This window comes from Pristiophorus japonicus, unplaced genomic scaffold (assembly GCF_044704955.1).
Source record: "Pristiophorus japonicus isolate sPriJap1 unplaced genomic scaffold, sPriJap1.hap1 HAP1_SCAFFOLD_291, whole genome shotgun sequence".
In the NCBI taxonomy this organism is placed as follows: Eukaryota; Metazoa; Chordata; class Chondrichthyes; family Pristiophoridae; genus Pristiophorus; species Pristiophorus japonicus.
In genome coordinates this window covers 426422-441039 of record NW_027252680.1, presented here as the reverse complement: position 1 = coordinate 441039, position 14618 = coordinate 426422, and the positions used below count along the sequence as shown (strand labels likewise).

General features: G+C 45.6%; 1 protein-coding gene across 1 annotated transcript; it reads right to left on the bottom strand.

Annotated features, from left to right (window-relative positions):
• Positions 1-3059: 3059 nt before the first annotated feature.
• Positions 3060-13977, bottom strand: LOC139248755 (probable G-protein coupled receptor 139). The gene is made up of 2 exons (XM_070872177.1): positions 13950-13977; positions 3060-3970 (listed from the first exon to the last, which is right to left on the bottom strand). The coding sequence occupies exons 1-2, from the start codon at positions 13975-13977 to the stop codon at positions 3060-3062; spliced, it is 939 nt and encodes a 312-aa protein (XP_070728278.1).
• Between the last annotated feature and the right edge of the window lie 641 nt (positions 13978-14618).

Here is a 14618-nt window from a genome sequence, read left to right as displayed (position 1 = left end):
CAGATTTAATGTGATTGGCAAAAGAACCAGAAACGACTGAATGAAAATTTTGTTTAAACAGCGAGATGTTGTGATCTGGAATGAACTGTCTGAAAGGGAGGAGGAAGCACATTCAATAGTAACTTTCAAAAGGGAATTTGCGAAAAATATTTGAAGTAAAAAAGATACAGGCGATAGAGCAGAGGAGTGGGATTAATTGTAAATCTCTACCAAAGAGACAGAGCCGGCACGATTTGCCGAATGGAATCTCTCTGTACTGTACAATTCTATGATTCTACGATCACCGACACCTTAGCAAATAAGAAACTGAATGGGCCAGAAGATCAAAGTGAATTGTGGTTCAGGTGAACAAATCTTTAAAAACTGTATCGCAGGTCAGCAAAGCGATTCAAATGAAACAGTGAATTAGGGTTTATTTCTAAGCCAATTTAAATCAAAAGCAGCGAAACTGGCAAAGGTGAGAAGTGATGTTCCACAAGCATCGGTGCTGGGACCACTCCTGTTCAACATTTACATAACCATTCGGACTCGGGAAGCGGGAGTGAAATTTCAAATTTTGTGGATGCTTCCACAATGGGCGTGTATCGTTAACACTGTGGAGCTAAGCGGCAAAAAACATTGAATACATTAATAAACTTGCAAACTGAGCGTGTAATTTGCAAAGGAACTTCTGTTGTGTATCTGTAAAGCATGCACTCCCATGTTCCACCACCAGGGAGCGCATCCCCTGAAGTCCCAAGGGATCCCAGCATCCCTTGGGAGCACTGTATATAAGCCGGCCTCTAAGGCCTGTTCCTCACTCAGGAGTGTCTTAATAAAGACTTAGGTCACTGTTACTTTAATCACACTGTGTGCAGTCTCATCTGTGTTAGGAACACAATACATCAATATAGAGGAGTGTGAGTTGGTGCGTTTTAATCGGAAGAATATGAAAGTGACAGTCTCCTTGGAAAATAATTATCTAAACAGGAATAAGGAACAGAGGGTTGGGACAGTACATTTACACCAATCACTAAATGCAGCGCTGGAGGTTCATCAATCCATAAAAAACAAAGAACAGGCTTTAGTTCGTGTCTCGAGGGATAGAATTGTAAAACATTGAATTTTTGTAAACTTGATTGGATCCTTGGTGTAAATATTAAAATGACATCGCGGCACTGGAGAAGGTGCAAAGTGTATTTCCTGGAATGATACCAGAACTGAGAGGGTGTACTTATCAGGAAATGTTGAACAGGCCGTGGCTCTTTTGTTTAGCAAAGAGAAGACTGAGGGATGGTCAGATTGTGTCTTTCAGGATATGAAAGGCTTTGATAGGGTAGAGGGAGAAAAGATGTTTCCACTTGTGGGAGATACCAAAACTCAGGGACATAGATTGAAGACAGCCGTTAATAAATCCAACAGGGAATAAAGGACATCTTGACATCGAGGCACAAAAGGAGGTTTTAGCAAATAATCTTCATCAAATATTTAGTCTTAAGGGGAATCTTAATGGAGGAGGAGAGTGAGAGACGAATAGAGGTTTAGGGAGGGAATGCTAGAGCTTGGGACCTAGGCAGCTGAAGGAGGAGGGGAGTTCGTGAGGTGGAGAGGTTTAGGGAGAGAATCCCAGAGCTTGGGACCTAGGCAGCTGAAGGAGGTGGAGAATTAGAGTTGGAGAGGTGTAGGGAGAGATTCCCAGAACTTGGGACCCAGGTTGCTGAAAGCATGCCTGCCATTGGTGGAGAAGTTTAAATCGGGGATGTGCAATCTGCCAGATTTGGAGCAGCACAGAGATTTCAGGAGGACTAAGTACTTGTGTAGGTTGCAGAGGCCATGAAGTGATTTGAAAACAAGAATGATCATTTTAAAATTGAGGCGCTGTCGGACAGGGAGCCAATGTAGGTCAGCGAGCACAGGTGTGATGGGGTATTGCGATAAGGTGCATGTAAGGGGCACAGGCAGCAGAGTTTTGGATGAGCTGAGGTATATGGATGGTGGGAGATTGGAAGCCACACAGGAGAGCATTGGAGGAGTCATATCCAGAGCTGGTAATGGCACGGATGAAGTTTTGAGCAGCAAATTAACTGCAACAGAGGCACAAAGATGCCGTCCTGGTGAAGGAGTGGATATGGGGACGGAAGACCATCTCCTGCTCAAATAAGACGCTAAGGTTGCGAACGGCTGGGTTCAGCCTTAGACTGCTGACAGGAAGAGGGATGGAGTCGGTGGCTAGGGCAATGGAGATGGTGATGGGGGCCACTAGTACGGTCTCACAAATGTTTGGTTGGACTGCACTAGAACTGAAAGATAACAGTTATCAGGAACGATTGAACAGGTTGTGCTTGGTTCCTGTAGAAGACAGAGAACATAGAGGAGTCCTGATCGAAGTCTTGAAAATTATGATTGTTTTGGACCGGGTCGACGGTGACAGAAAAGTTTATACTCGTGGGAGCATCCAAATCTGTGGAACCATAAATGCAAGATAATCACTAATAACACCAATAGGGAAATAAAGAACAATGTATTTACTCAGAGAGTGGTTAGAATGTGGAACTCCCTACGTCAGGAAGTGGTTGAGATACATAGTTCAGATGCTGTCAAAGGGAAACTAGACGAGTAAATGAGAGAACATAAAATAAAAGATATGCTGAGAGGCTGAGACGACGTTTTTGCAATGGGAGGAGACTGGTCTGGAGCATAAACACCAACACAGACTAGTCGGGCCGAACTATATGTTTCTGTGCTGTCTATTCTATGTAATGTATCCTCTGAACTACAGCTCCACTCTGCCGACCTAACTATTGACGAGCCTCTCACTCTGGAAGCTGCAATGAATTCCTTCACTAAATAGCTGCAGTGACTCTTTACAGAAGAACTCTGACAGAATGCAACAAGCTCGTGGTGCTGACCAGAAAGACAAGGTGGGACATGTCAATCAGAAATAGTGCCGTGTCCTAAACAGGTCGCTGGGTGTATTATCAGATCACCAGCCATTCCTGGTGCAATTCAGGGGATGGAAGTCTGGGGCTAAATATTATATTCCTGGACTGGAAACACTGGGACCCGCCTCTGGCCTGTGCTCAGTTGTTCTGTTTATTAATTAATTGTATAATCGATGTAAACGGATATTTCACCGCGCTCTTCAACTGTTCTCTGAACTTGGACTGGGTCACCCCGTAAATAAATGTGTTTGTGCAGCAACTTAAATTCCGCAGTATATATCCGACTTGTCGAAAGGTATATAAAGAAACATTGTAATCAGCGGGATGTATTCCTGCAATGCTATAATATAAGAATTCTATAACAAATATCAGCCACAGCAGTATGAAGCTGCCGGATATGGTGAAGAGTAAAATGACAGACTTCCTCCTGCTCTCCATCTCTGGGTCACTGCCATTCCCCCCCTTGCTCTCACCCCTCAGACCCCTCCGGACTCGACTGGCCACTGAAATGTGTCTGATTGTCAGAGCATTGAGCAACAAAATTACAGCGAATGGGAGCAGTGGGGTTAATACCGTATCAAACCAGTCAAATCCCAGCCATCCGGGCTCAGTATAATAGGCTGGCATTGAATAACAGAACCACTGAACATTGTCGATTATATATCCAGGTACAATTGTAAAGTAGTGAGGAATGTTTTTTGAGCAGAGCAGAATGCAGCTTGTTGCCAGGACCACAGCCGCAGTTCTCCCGGTGCAATATTTGGTTTTCAGCTTCTGCCAAGAAATGGCCACAAATCGATCAAAGGTGAAAGTGACGGTGAACCAGACAGAACAGTCAGTGGCTACACAGGACAGGAGACGTATAACGCGACACACAGGGGTGATACCCAGGAAAGACCACGGGAAATAATACCAACTGATCCGGTACAGTATGATCGCAGTGATGACCACCAGTAGATCCGCCGCTGCCATGGCAACCAGGTAGCGAGTGGTGCAGGTGGACAGACCGCACTTTCCCCGGGACAGGACCACAATCGCCACTAAATTCACTGTAATAAACAGAAGGGAAAAGAGACAGTCAATTATTGGTCACACATTGTCGGTGACTGAGCCCAGACAGTAAGGCCTGTCATTTCGCACCAAAACAGTCGGGTGGACATCGGCTCAGGAGTTAACATGCAACATAGAAACATAGAAACATAGAAAATAGGTGCAGGAGCAGGCCATTCAGCCCTTCTAGCCTGCACCGCCATTCAATGAGTTCATGGCTGAACATGAAACTTCAGTATCCACTTCCTGCTTTCTCGCCATAACCCTTGATCCCCCGAGTAGTAAGGACTTCATCTAACTCCCTTTTGAATATATTTAGTGAATTGGCCTCAACTACTTTCTGTGGTAGAGAATTCCACAGGTTCACCACTCTCTGGGTGAAGAAGTTTCTCCTCATCTCGGTCCTAAATGTCTTACCCCTTATCCTCAGACTGTGACCCCTGGTTCTGGACTTCCCCAACATTGGGAACATTCTTTCTGCATCTAACCTGTCTAAACCCGTCAGAATTTTAAACGTTTCTATGAGGTCCCCTCTCATTCTTCTGAACTCCAATGAATACAAGCCCAATTGATCCAATCTTTCTTGATAGGTCAGTCCCACCATCCCAGGAGTCAGTCTGGTGAACCTTCGCTGCACTCCCACAATAGCAAGAATGTCCTTCCTCAAGTTAGGAGACCAAAACTGTACACAATACTCCAGGTGTGGCCTCACCAAGGCCCTGTACAACTGTAGCAACACCTCCCTGCCCCTGTATTCAAATCCCCTCGCTATGAAGGCCAACATGCCATTTGCTTTCTTAACCGCCTGCTGTACTTCCATGCTAACCTTCAATGACTGATGTACCATGACACACAGGTCTCGTTGCACCTTCCCTTTTCCTAATCTGTCACCATTCAGATAATAGTCTGTCTCTCTGTTTTTACCACCAAAGTGGATAACCTCACATTTATCCACATTATACTTCATCTGCCATGCATTTGCCCACTCACCTAACCTATCCAAGTCACTCTGCAGCCTAATAGCATCCTCCTCGCAGCTCACACTGCCACCCAACTTAGTATCATCCGCAAATTTGGAGATACTGCATTTAATCCCCTCGTCTAAATCATTAATGTACAATGTAAACAGCTGGGGCCCCAGCACAGAACCTTGCGGCACTCCACTTGTCACTGCCTGCCATTCTGAAAAGTACCCATTTACTCCTACTCTTTGCTTCCTGTCTGACAACCAGTTCTCAATCCACGTCAGCACACTACCCCCAATCCCATGTGCTTTAACTTTGCACATTAATCTCTTGTGTGAGACCTTGTCGAAAGCCTTCTGAAAGTCCAAATATACCACATCAACTGGTTCTCCTTTGTCCACTTTACTGGAAACATCCTCAAAAAATTCCAGAAGATTTGTCAAGCATGATTTCCCTTTCACAAATCCATGCTGACTTGGACCTATCATGTCACCATTTTCCAGATGCACTGCTATGACATCCTTAATAATTGATTCCATCATTTTACCCACTACTGAGGTCAGGCTGACCGGTCTATAATTCCCTGTTTTCTCTCTCCCTCCTTTTTTAAAAAGTGGGGTTACATTGGCTACCCTCCACTCCATAGGAACTGATCCAGAGTCAATAGAATGTTGGAAAATGACTGTCAATGCATCCGCTATTTCCAAGGCCACCTCCTTAAGTACTCTAGGATGCAGTCCATCAGGCCCTGGGGATTTATCGGCCTTCAATCCCATAAATTTCCCCAACACAATTTCCCGACTAATAAAGATTTCCCTCACTTCCCCCTCCTTACTACACCCTCTGACCCCTTTTATATCCGGAAGGTTGTTTGTATCCTCCTTAGTGAATACCGAACCAAAGTACTTGTTCAATTGGTCTGCCATTTCTTTGTTCCCCGTTATGACTTCCCCTGATTCTGACTGCAGGGGACCTACGTTTGTCTTCACCAACCTTTTTCTCTTTACATACCTATAGAAACTTTTGCAATCCGCCTTAATGTTCCCTGCAAGCTTCTTCTCGTACTCCATTTTCCCTGCCCTAATCAAACCCTTTGTCCTCCTCTGCTGAGTTCTAAATTTCTCCCAGTCCCCAGGTTCGCTGCTATTTCTCGCCAATTTGTATGCCACTTCCTTGGCTTTAATACTATCCCTGATTTCCCGAGATAGCCACGGTTGAGCCACCTTCCCTTTTCTATTTTTACGCCAGACAGGAATGTACAATTGTTGTAATTCATCCATGCGGTCTCTAAATGTCTGCCATTGCCCATCCACAGTCAACCCCCTAAGTATCATTCGCCAATCTATCCTAGCCAATTCACGCCTCATACCTTCAAAGTTACCCTTCTTTAAGTTCTGGACCATGGTCTCTGAATTAACTGTTTCATTCTCCATCCTAATGCAGAATTCCACCATATTATGGTCACTCTTCCCCAAGGGGCCTCGCACAATGAGATTGCTAATTAATCCTCTCTCATTACACAACACCCAGTCTAAGATGGCCTCCCCCCTAGTTGGTTCCTCAACATATTGGTCTAGAAAACCATCCCTTATGCACTCCAGGAAATCCTCCTCCACCGTATTGCTTCCAGTTTGGCTAGCCCAATCTATGTGCATATTAAAGTCACCCATTATAACTGCTACACCTTTATTGCATGCACCCCTAATTTCCTGTTTGATGCCCTCCCCAACATCCCTATTACTGTTTGGAGGTCTGTACACAACTCCTACTAACGTTTTTTGCCCTTTGGTGTTCTGCAGCTCTACCCATATAGATTCCACATCATCCAAGCTAATGTCTTTCCTAACTATTGCATTAATCTCCTCTTTAACCAGCAATGCTACCCCACCTCCTTTTCCTTTTATTCTATCCTTCCTGAATGTTGAATACCCCTGAATGTTGAGTTCCCAGCCCTGATCATCCTGGAGCCACGTCTCCGTAATCCCAATCACATCATATTTGTTAACATCTATTTGCGCAATTAATTCATCCACTTTATTGCGGATACTCCTTGCATTAAGACACAAAGTCTTCAGGCTTGTTTTATTAACACCCTTTGTCCTTTTAGAATTTTGCTGTACAGTGGCCCTTTTTGTTCTTTGCCTTGGGTTTCTCTGCCCTCCACTTTTTCTCATCTCCTTTCTGTCTTTTGCTTTTGTCTCCTTTTTGATTCCCTCTGTCTCCCTGCATTGGTTCCCATCCCCCTGCCATATTAGTTTAAATCCTCCCCAACAGCACTAGCAAACACTCCCCCTAGGACATTGGTTCCGGTCCTGCCCATGTGCAGACCGTCCGGTTTGTACTGGTCCCACCTCCCCCAGAACCGGTCCCAATGCCCCAGGAATTTGAATCCCTCCCTGCTGCACCACTGCTCAAGCCACGTATTCATCTGCGCTATCCTGCGATTCCTAACGTATATCATCCCAATGCAACCTACCTCCAACCCGCTACTTCCCAGTTTAGCAGAGACGGGGCAGTGGGAGGGAAGCCGAGCCACCCCAGCGGGCGGGTCGGCAAAATTAATGGTAACATAGAAAGATAGAAAACAGGTGCAGGATTAGGCCATCCGGTCCTTCGAGCCTGCACCACCATTCAATAAGATCATGGCTGATCATTCCCTCTTTACCCCTTTCCTGCTTTCTCTCCATACCCCTTGATCCCTTTAGCCGTAAGGGCCATAACTAACTCCCTCATAAATATATCCAATGAACTGCCATCAACAACACCATGTGGCAGGAAATTCCCCTGGTTAACAATTCTCTGAGTGAAGAAGTTTCTCCTCATCTTGGTTCTAAATCGCTTACCCCTTATCCTTAGACTGTGTCCCCTGGTTCTGGACTTCCCCAACATAGGGAACATTCTGAAACTATGACCCCTAGTTCTAGATTCCGACACGAGGGGCAACACCCTCTCTGCATCTACCCTGTCGAGCCCCCTTAGAATCTTATACGTTTCAATAAGATTACCGCTGATTCTTCTAAACTCCAACGATTATAGGCCCAGCCTGCTCAACATTTGCTCATAAGACAAGACCTTCCTCTCAGGAACCAGCCTGATGAACCTTCGCTGAACAGTGCATGGTCACTGCAGGAAGATAATCAACCAGTGAGGATCGGGGACCGGGAAACCACACCACTACTGTAGACCCTCAGCCCGCGTTATTGACTCAACTGGTCACTGTCTCCATGACTCTGCCTCCTCCCTCCTCTCCTACCCTTTCCACACTAGGTTACAGGCCCACATGATCAGGACCACAGAAGGCGGGTATCTTCAGCTCAGAAAAAGGAAGACATGTTGTAAGCACTGGTGTGGGAGGTGGCATCATCGGAACAGATGCAATGCAGGCAGCGACACTCGGAGAATGTAATAGAGTCCTTCCCGCAAGCTGGGTGAGAGGTCATATCATCAAGGTAGCTGGAGCACTCTGCCGGATTATGGTAGATATTTGTCGAGAGCCTGTCCTCAGAAATGGACTTAGAGATGTCGAGGAAGGGGAGGGTAGTGTCAGACGGAGCATGTGAAGGAGACAGAGGGGCGTAAATTAGAAGCAAGGTTGACTGCATAATTAGAATAATGATTATTACTAATATTAATAATAACTATATTATTAATAATAATAACAATAACTTTTATTTCTATCACGCCTTTAATTTTGTTAAACATCCCAAGGTGCTTCAGAACAGTCTTAACAGGACAACACAGAAACATGGGACACCGAGATAAAAAATAAGAAATTAAAGCACATGACCAAAAGCTTGGTAAAAGAGGTTTAAGGAGGGACTTCCAGAGTTTAGGGCCCAAATAGCTAAAGGTAAGGCCACTGATGGTTGAGCAGTATAATGAGGGATGTTCGAAAGGACAGCATTTGAAGAGCGGAGATAGCTTGAGGGGTTATGATGCAGAATAAGATTATAGAGATAGGGAGCTGCAAGGCCATGGAGAGATTTGTGAACAAGGATGATCATTTTCAAAATCGAAGCGTTCATTAACCGGGAGCCAATGTATGTCAGAAAGCACAGAGCTGAGGTGATGGCTGATCATGACTTTGTGCGAGTTAGGACATTTTCCACGTCATGGCTAGAAAATGAAATTGCGCAAACACAGTCATCAATGTACCTGAACAATATGTGAAGGAGGGGACCGGAGTAGAATTGGAACAACGAAGGTTCCCTGTATCCCAAGAAAAGGCAGCATAGCAAGGGACCATCCGAGCTCCCATACCTGGACCATTGGAGAGTGGAGATAGAATATTGTTCAGACCAGAGGTCCAGCACTTGTACTTTCAGCAGGGGCAGTGCACTGGGGTCACTATCAGGATCAGCAACCTGCAAGGGTTTTCATTCCCAGCCCAAAGCCCGTGAGGGCGAGACGACTTCCAGTGTGAATGGCGAGTGAATTAAATTGTAAATGGGGCACTCAGAATGTATCAGCGGCGATAGGCGCAGGGAAACTCGCCATCCGCTGCGAGTTTCAGGGATGCTCGGGTTTACTGTACAATTGGACCATTTTCCAGACCTCGGGAGCCTACAGTCAACAAAGGCAGACTTTGATGGCAAAGTCCAACATTGCCTTCAGTGTGTCTGTGCAGACTTCGGACGCCTGAGGAAGAATGTGTTTGAAGACCAGGACCTCAAACCCAGGACAAAGCTCATGGTCGACACGGCCCTCCTATATGGTTCAGAGACATGGAATATTTACAGCAGACACCACAAAGCACAGGAGAAGTACCAACGCAGTCTCCGCAATTTCGTGCAAATTAATTGGCCGGAGTGGCACACCAACATCAGTGTTCTCGGTCAGGTTAATATCCCCAGCAGCGAAGCATTGACCACATTCGATCAGCTCCGTTGGACGGGCCACATCGTCGGCATGCCTGACATTAGATCCAAAAAGCAAACGCTCCACACGCTGATTCGTTATTGTAAGCGAGCCACAGGTGGGCAGAAGAAAGCTACCATGAAACACTCCAAACCTCTTTTAATAATTGCAACGGCCCCTCCTATACCTGGTAATCCCTGGCCCTAGACAGCCCAAGTGGAGGAAAAGCATCCGTGCGGTGCAGAGCACATCGATTCTCATCGCCCAGAGCAAGCTGAAGCCAAGCGTAGATAGCGGAAGGAGTGCGCAGCAACCCGGGCACCCCACACTGCCGTTCGTTCAACCAGCGTCTGCCCCATTTGTGACAGAGAATGCAGGTCATGCATTGGACTCTTCAGCACTCTGGGAAATAATTGTTAGTATGGAATCGAGTAATCCTCGAGTCCGAGGGTACGCCTCAGAAGCGGAAGTAGAATAAATAGTGACCCACACTGAGTACATCCGACAGTGAAAGACACTCCCAGTAATACATGGTCACTGGGTATGGTCCTCCACACCGGTTAGTGACCCACACTGAGTATATCCCACAGTGACACACACTCCCAGTAATACTTGGTCAATGGTGTACAGTGTTCCACACCGGTTAGTGACCCACACTGAGTGTATCCCACAGTGACACACACTCCCAGTAATACTTGGTCAATGGTGTACAGTGTTCCACACCGGTTAGTGACCCACACTGAGTATATCCTACAGAGACGCACATTCCCAGTAATACATGGTCAATGGTGTACGGTGTTCCACACCGGTTAATGACCCACACTCAGTATATCCTACAGTGACACACACTCCGAGTAATATGTGGTCACTGTGTTATGGTGTTCCACACCGGTTAGTGACCCAGACTCCGTATATCCTACAGTGACACACACTCCGAGTAATACGTGGTCACTGGGTTATCGTGATCCACACCGGTTAGTGACCCACACTCAGTATATCCTACAGTGAAACACACTCCGAGTAATACGTGGTCACTGTGTTATGGTGTTCCACACCGGGTAGTGACCCACACTCAGTATATCCTACAGTGACACACACTCCCAATAATACATGTTCACTGGGGTATGGTCCTCCACACTGGTTAGTGACCCACACTCAGTATATCCGACAGTGACACACACTCCCAGTAATACATGGTAAATGGTGTTACAGTGTTTCACACCGGTTAGTGCCCCACACTCAGTATATCCTACAGTGACACACATTCCCAGTTATACATGTTCACTGGGGTATAGTGTTCCACACTGGTTAGTGACCCACACTCAGTACATCCTACAGTGACACACACTTCCAGTAATACATGGTCACTGAGGTACGGTGTTCTACACCGGTGAGTCATCCACACTCAATATATCCTACAGTGACACACACTCTCAGTAATACATGGTCATTGGAGTATGGTGTTCCACACATATACTAGAACATACGAACATAAGAATTATGAACAGGAGTAGGCCATCTAGCCCCTCGAGCCTGCTCAGCCGTTCAACAAGATCATGGCTGATCTGGCCATGGACTCAGCTCCACTTACCTGCCCGCTCCCCAAACCCCTTGCTTCCTTTTTGGTTAAACATCTATCTATCTGTTATTTGAATACATTCAATGAGCTCGCCTCAACTGCTTCCTTGGGCAGAGAATTCCACAGATAGACAACCCTCTGGGAGAAGAAATTCCTTCTCAACTCGGTTTTCAGTAGGCTCCCCCGTATTTGGAGGCTCTGCCTCCTAGTTCTAGTCTCCCCGACCAGTGGAAACAACCTCTCTGCCTCTATTTTGCCTATCCCTTTCATTATTTTAAATGTTTCTGGAAGATCACCCCTCATCCTTCTGAACACCAACGAGTAAAGACCCAGTCTACTCAATCTATCTTCATAAGTTAACCCGCTAATCTCCAGACTCAGCCTCGTGAATCGTCTCTGTACCCCCTCCAAAGTTAGTATATCCTTCCTTCAGTAATGTGACCAGAACTGCATGCAGCACTCCAGGTGCGACCTCACCAATAACCTATAGAATTGCAGCAGGACCTCCCTGCTTTTGTGTTCCATCCCTCTCGCAATGAAGGCCAACAATCCATTCGCCTTCCTGATTACCTGCTCCACCTGCAAACTAACCTTTTGGGATTCATGCACAAGGACCCCCAGGTTCCTCTGCACCGCAGCATGTTGTAATTTCTCCCCATTCAAATAATATTCCCTTTCACTGTTTTTTTTCCAAGGTGAATGACCTCACACTTTCCCACATTGTAGTCCATCTGCCAAGCCTTAGCCCATTCGTTTAACCTCTCTAAATCTATTTGCAGCCTCGATGTGTCCTTGACACAACCCGCTTTCCCACTAATCTTAGTGTCATCTGCAAATTTGTTACACTGCACTCCGTCCCCTCTTCCAGATCATCTATATATATTGTAAACAGTTGTGTTCCCAGCACCGATCCCTTTGGCACTCCACTAACCACCGATTTCCAACCTGAAAAGGATCCATTTATCCAGACTCTCTGCTTTGTGGTAGCCAGCCAATTTTCAATCCATGGTAATACATTTCCTCTGACTCCGCGTAAATGATCACTGGAGAACAGTGTTTCACATTGGTTAGTGACCCACACTCAGGTATCCTACAGTGACAGACAGTCCCAGTAATACACGGTTACTGGGGTACAGTGTTCGACACCGGTTAGTGAACCACACTGACTATATCCTACAGTGACTCACTCTCCCATTAATACATGGTCACTGAGGTACTGTGTTCCACACCGGTTAGTGACTCACACTCTGTATATCCTACAGTCATACACACTCCCAGTAATACATGGTCACTGGGGTATGGTGTTTCACAGCGGTTAGTGGCCTACACTCAGTCTATCCTAAAGTGATACATACTCCCAGTCATACATGGTCACTGGGGTACTGTGTTCCATACCGGTTAGTGACCCACACTCAGTCTATCCTACAGACATACACACTCCAAGTAATACATGGTTACTGGGGTACTGTGTTCCACACCGGTTAATGACCTGCACTCAGTATATTCTACAGTGACAGACACTACCAGTAATACATGGTCACTGATGTACAGTGTTCCACACCGGTTAGTGACCCACACTCAGTATATCCTACAGTGACACACACTCCAAGTAATACATGGTCACTGGAGTACCGTGTTCCACAGCGGTTAGTGACCCACACTCAGTATATCCTACAGTAACACACACTCCACGTAATACATGGTCACGGAGATGCGGTGTTCCACACCGGTAAGTGACCCACACTCAGTATATCCTACAGTTACTCACACTCCCAGTAATACATAGTAACTGGGGTACACTGTTCTACACCGGTTAGTGACCCACACTCAGTATATCCTACAGTGCCACCCACTCCCAGCAATACATGTTCACTGGGGTACACTGTTCCACTCTGGTTAGTGACCACACTCAGTATATCCAACAGGTACACACACTCACATTAATACATGCTCACTGGCGTACTGTGTTCCATACTGGTTAGTGACTCACACTCTGTATATCCTACACTGACAGACAGTCCCAGTTATACACAGTCACGGGGGTACGGGGTTCCACACCGGTTAGTGACCAACACTCAGTATATCCTACAGTTATACATACTCCCAGTAATACATGGTCACTGGGGTATAGTGTTCCACACCGGTTCGTGACCCACAATCAGTATATCCTGCAGTGACTCACACTCTCAGTAAAACATGGTCACTCGGGTATGGTATTCCACACCGGTTAGTGACCCACACTCAGTATATCCTACAGTGACACACACTGCCAGTAAAACCTTCTCTCAGAGAGTTGCTGCACTGAGGACTGTTACAACTACACGATGTTCCACTCAAGGCATAACTTGATAATTCAATGAGCCTCTTAGTTGCAAGCAGATGTTTATATCAAATGAGACAAAGGAATCAAACTGCAGATGTAATTGAGCACAATTGACTTCATAGAATGGTATCACTGATCGTGTGTCTGTATAACAGTGACCACTACACCAACATTTAACATTATCAGTCACAGAGCAAAACCAGAGACCAGTCCATGCAGAGATTTACACAACTTCAATGGTTATAGTCACTTACCAGGAACGCCGGTGACGGCAATGATCATGTAGCATATTTGCCTTGCTAATCTAACAGTCTGATACATTTTCTGTGTGAGGCGATGTGCCCCTTCGCTCTGCAGGCAATCTCCCAGTATTATACTCTGTGGAGATACAATCCAGAGCATTCAATTTATACCCTGCATAATCACCACAGGGACATTGAGGTTACGACATCGCTCAAATTGGTTATTGTTATAATTTGAACAAACAGATTACGACATTGGAGAAATGTCCCTGTTGTGATGGAATACATTTGGAGTTGAAATTGGAAAAAACAAAGACAGGACAATTCTGATTATATCCATTAACAAATGAAGATTGCCTTCTATATCCTGCCAGCAACAGATTGTTGTTTGAAACAACATCAGGCCCATATCAAGATATGATATTGATCCACTGATGACTTTCACTCTGCTATGGCCATTCAGAAACTACATTCCAAATGTTCAAGTGCCCCCTCAATTTTACTCAACTGCAACCTAGGATGGAGCAGCCTTCCTTAAATGCAGCCATTCAATGAAAATATTTAAGTGAATCATTTGTGTCAATCGTCCTCAAACTAATTCAGCTCCACAAACTAATACAGACCCTCAAACTAATACAGTCCCTCAAACTAATACAGGCGCTCAAACTAATACAGTCCATC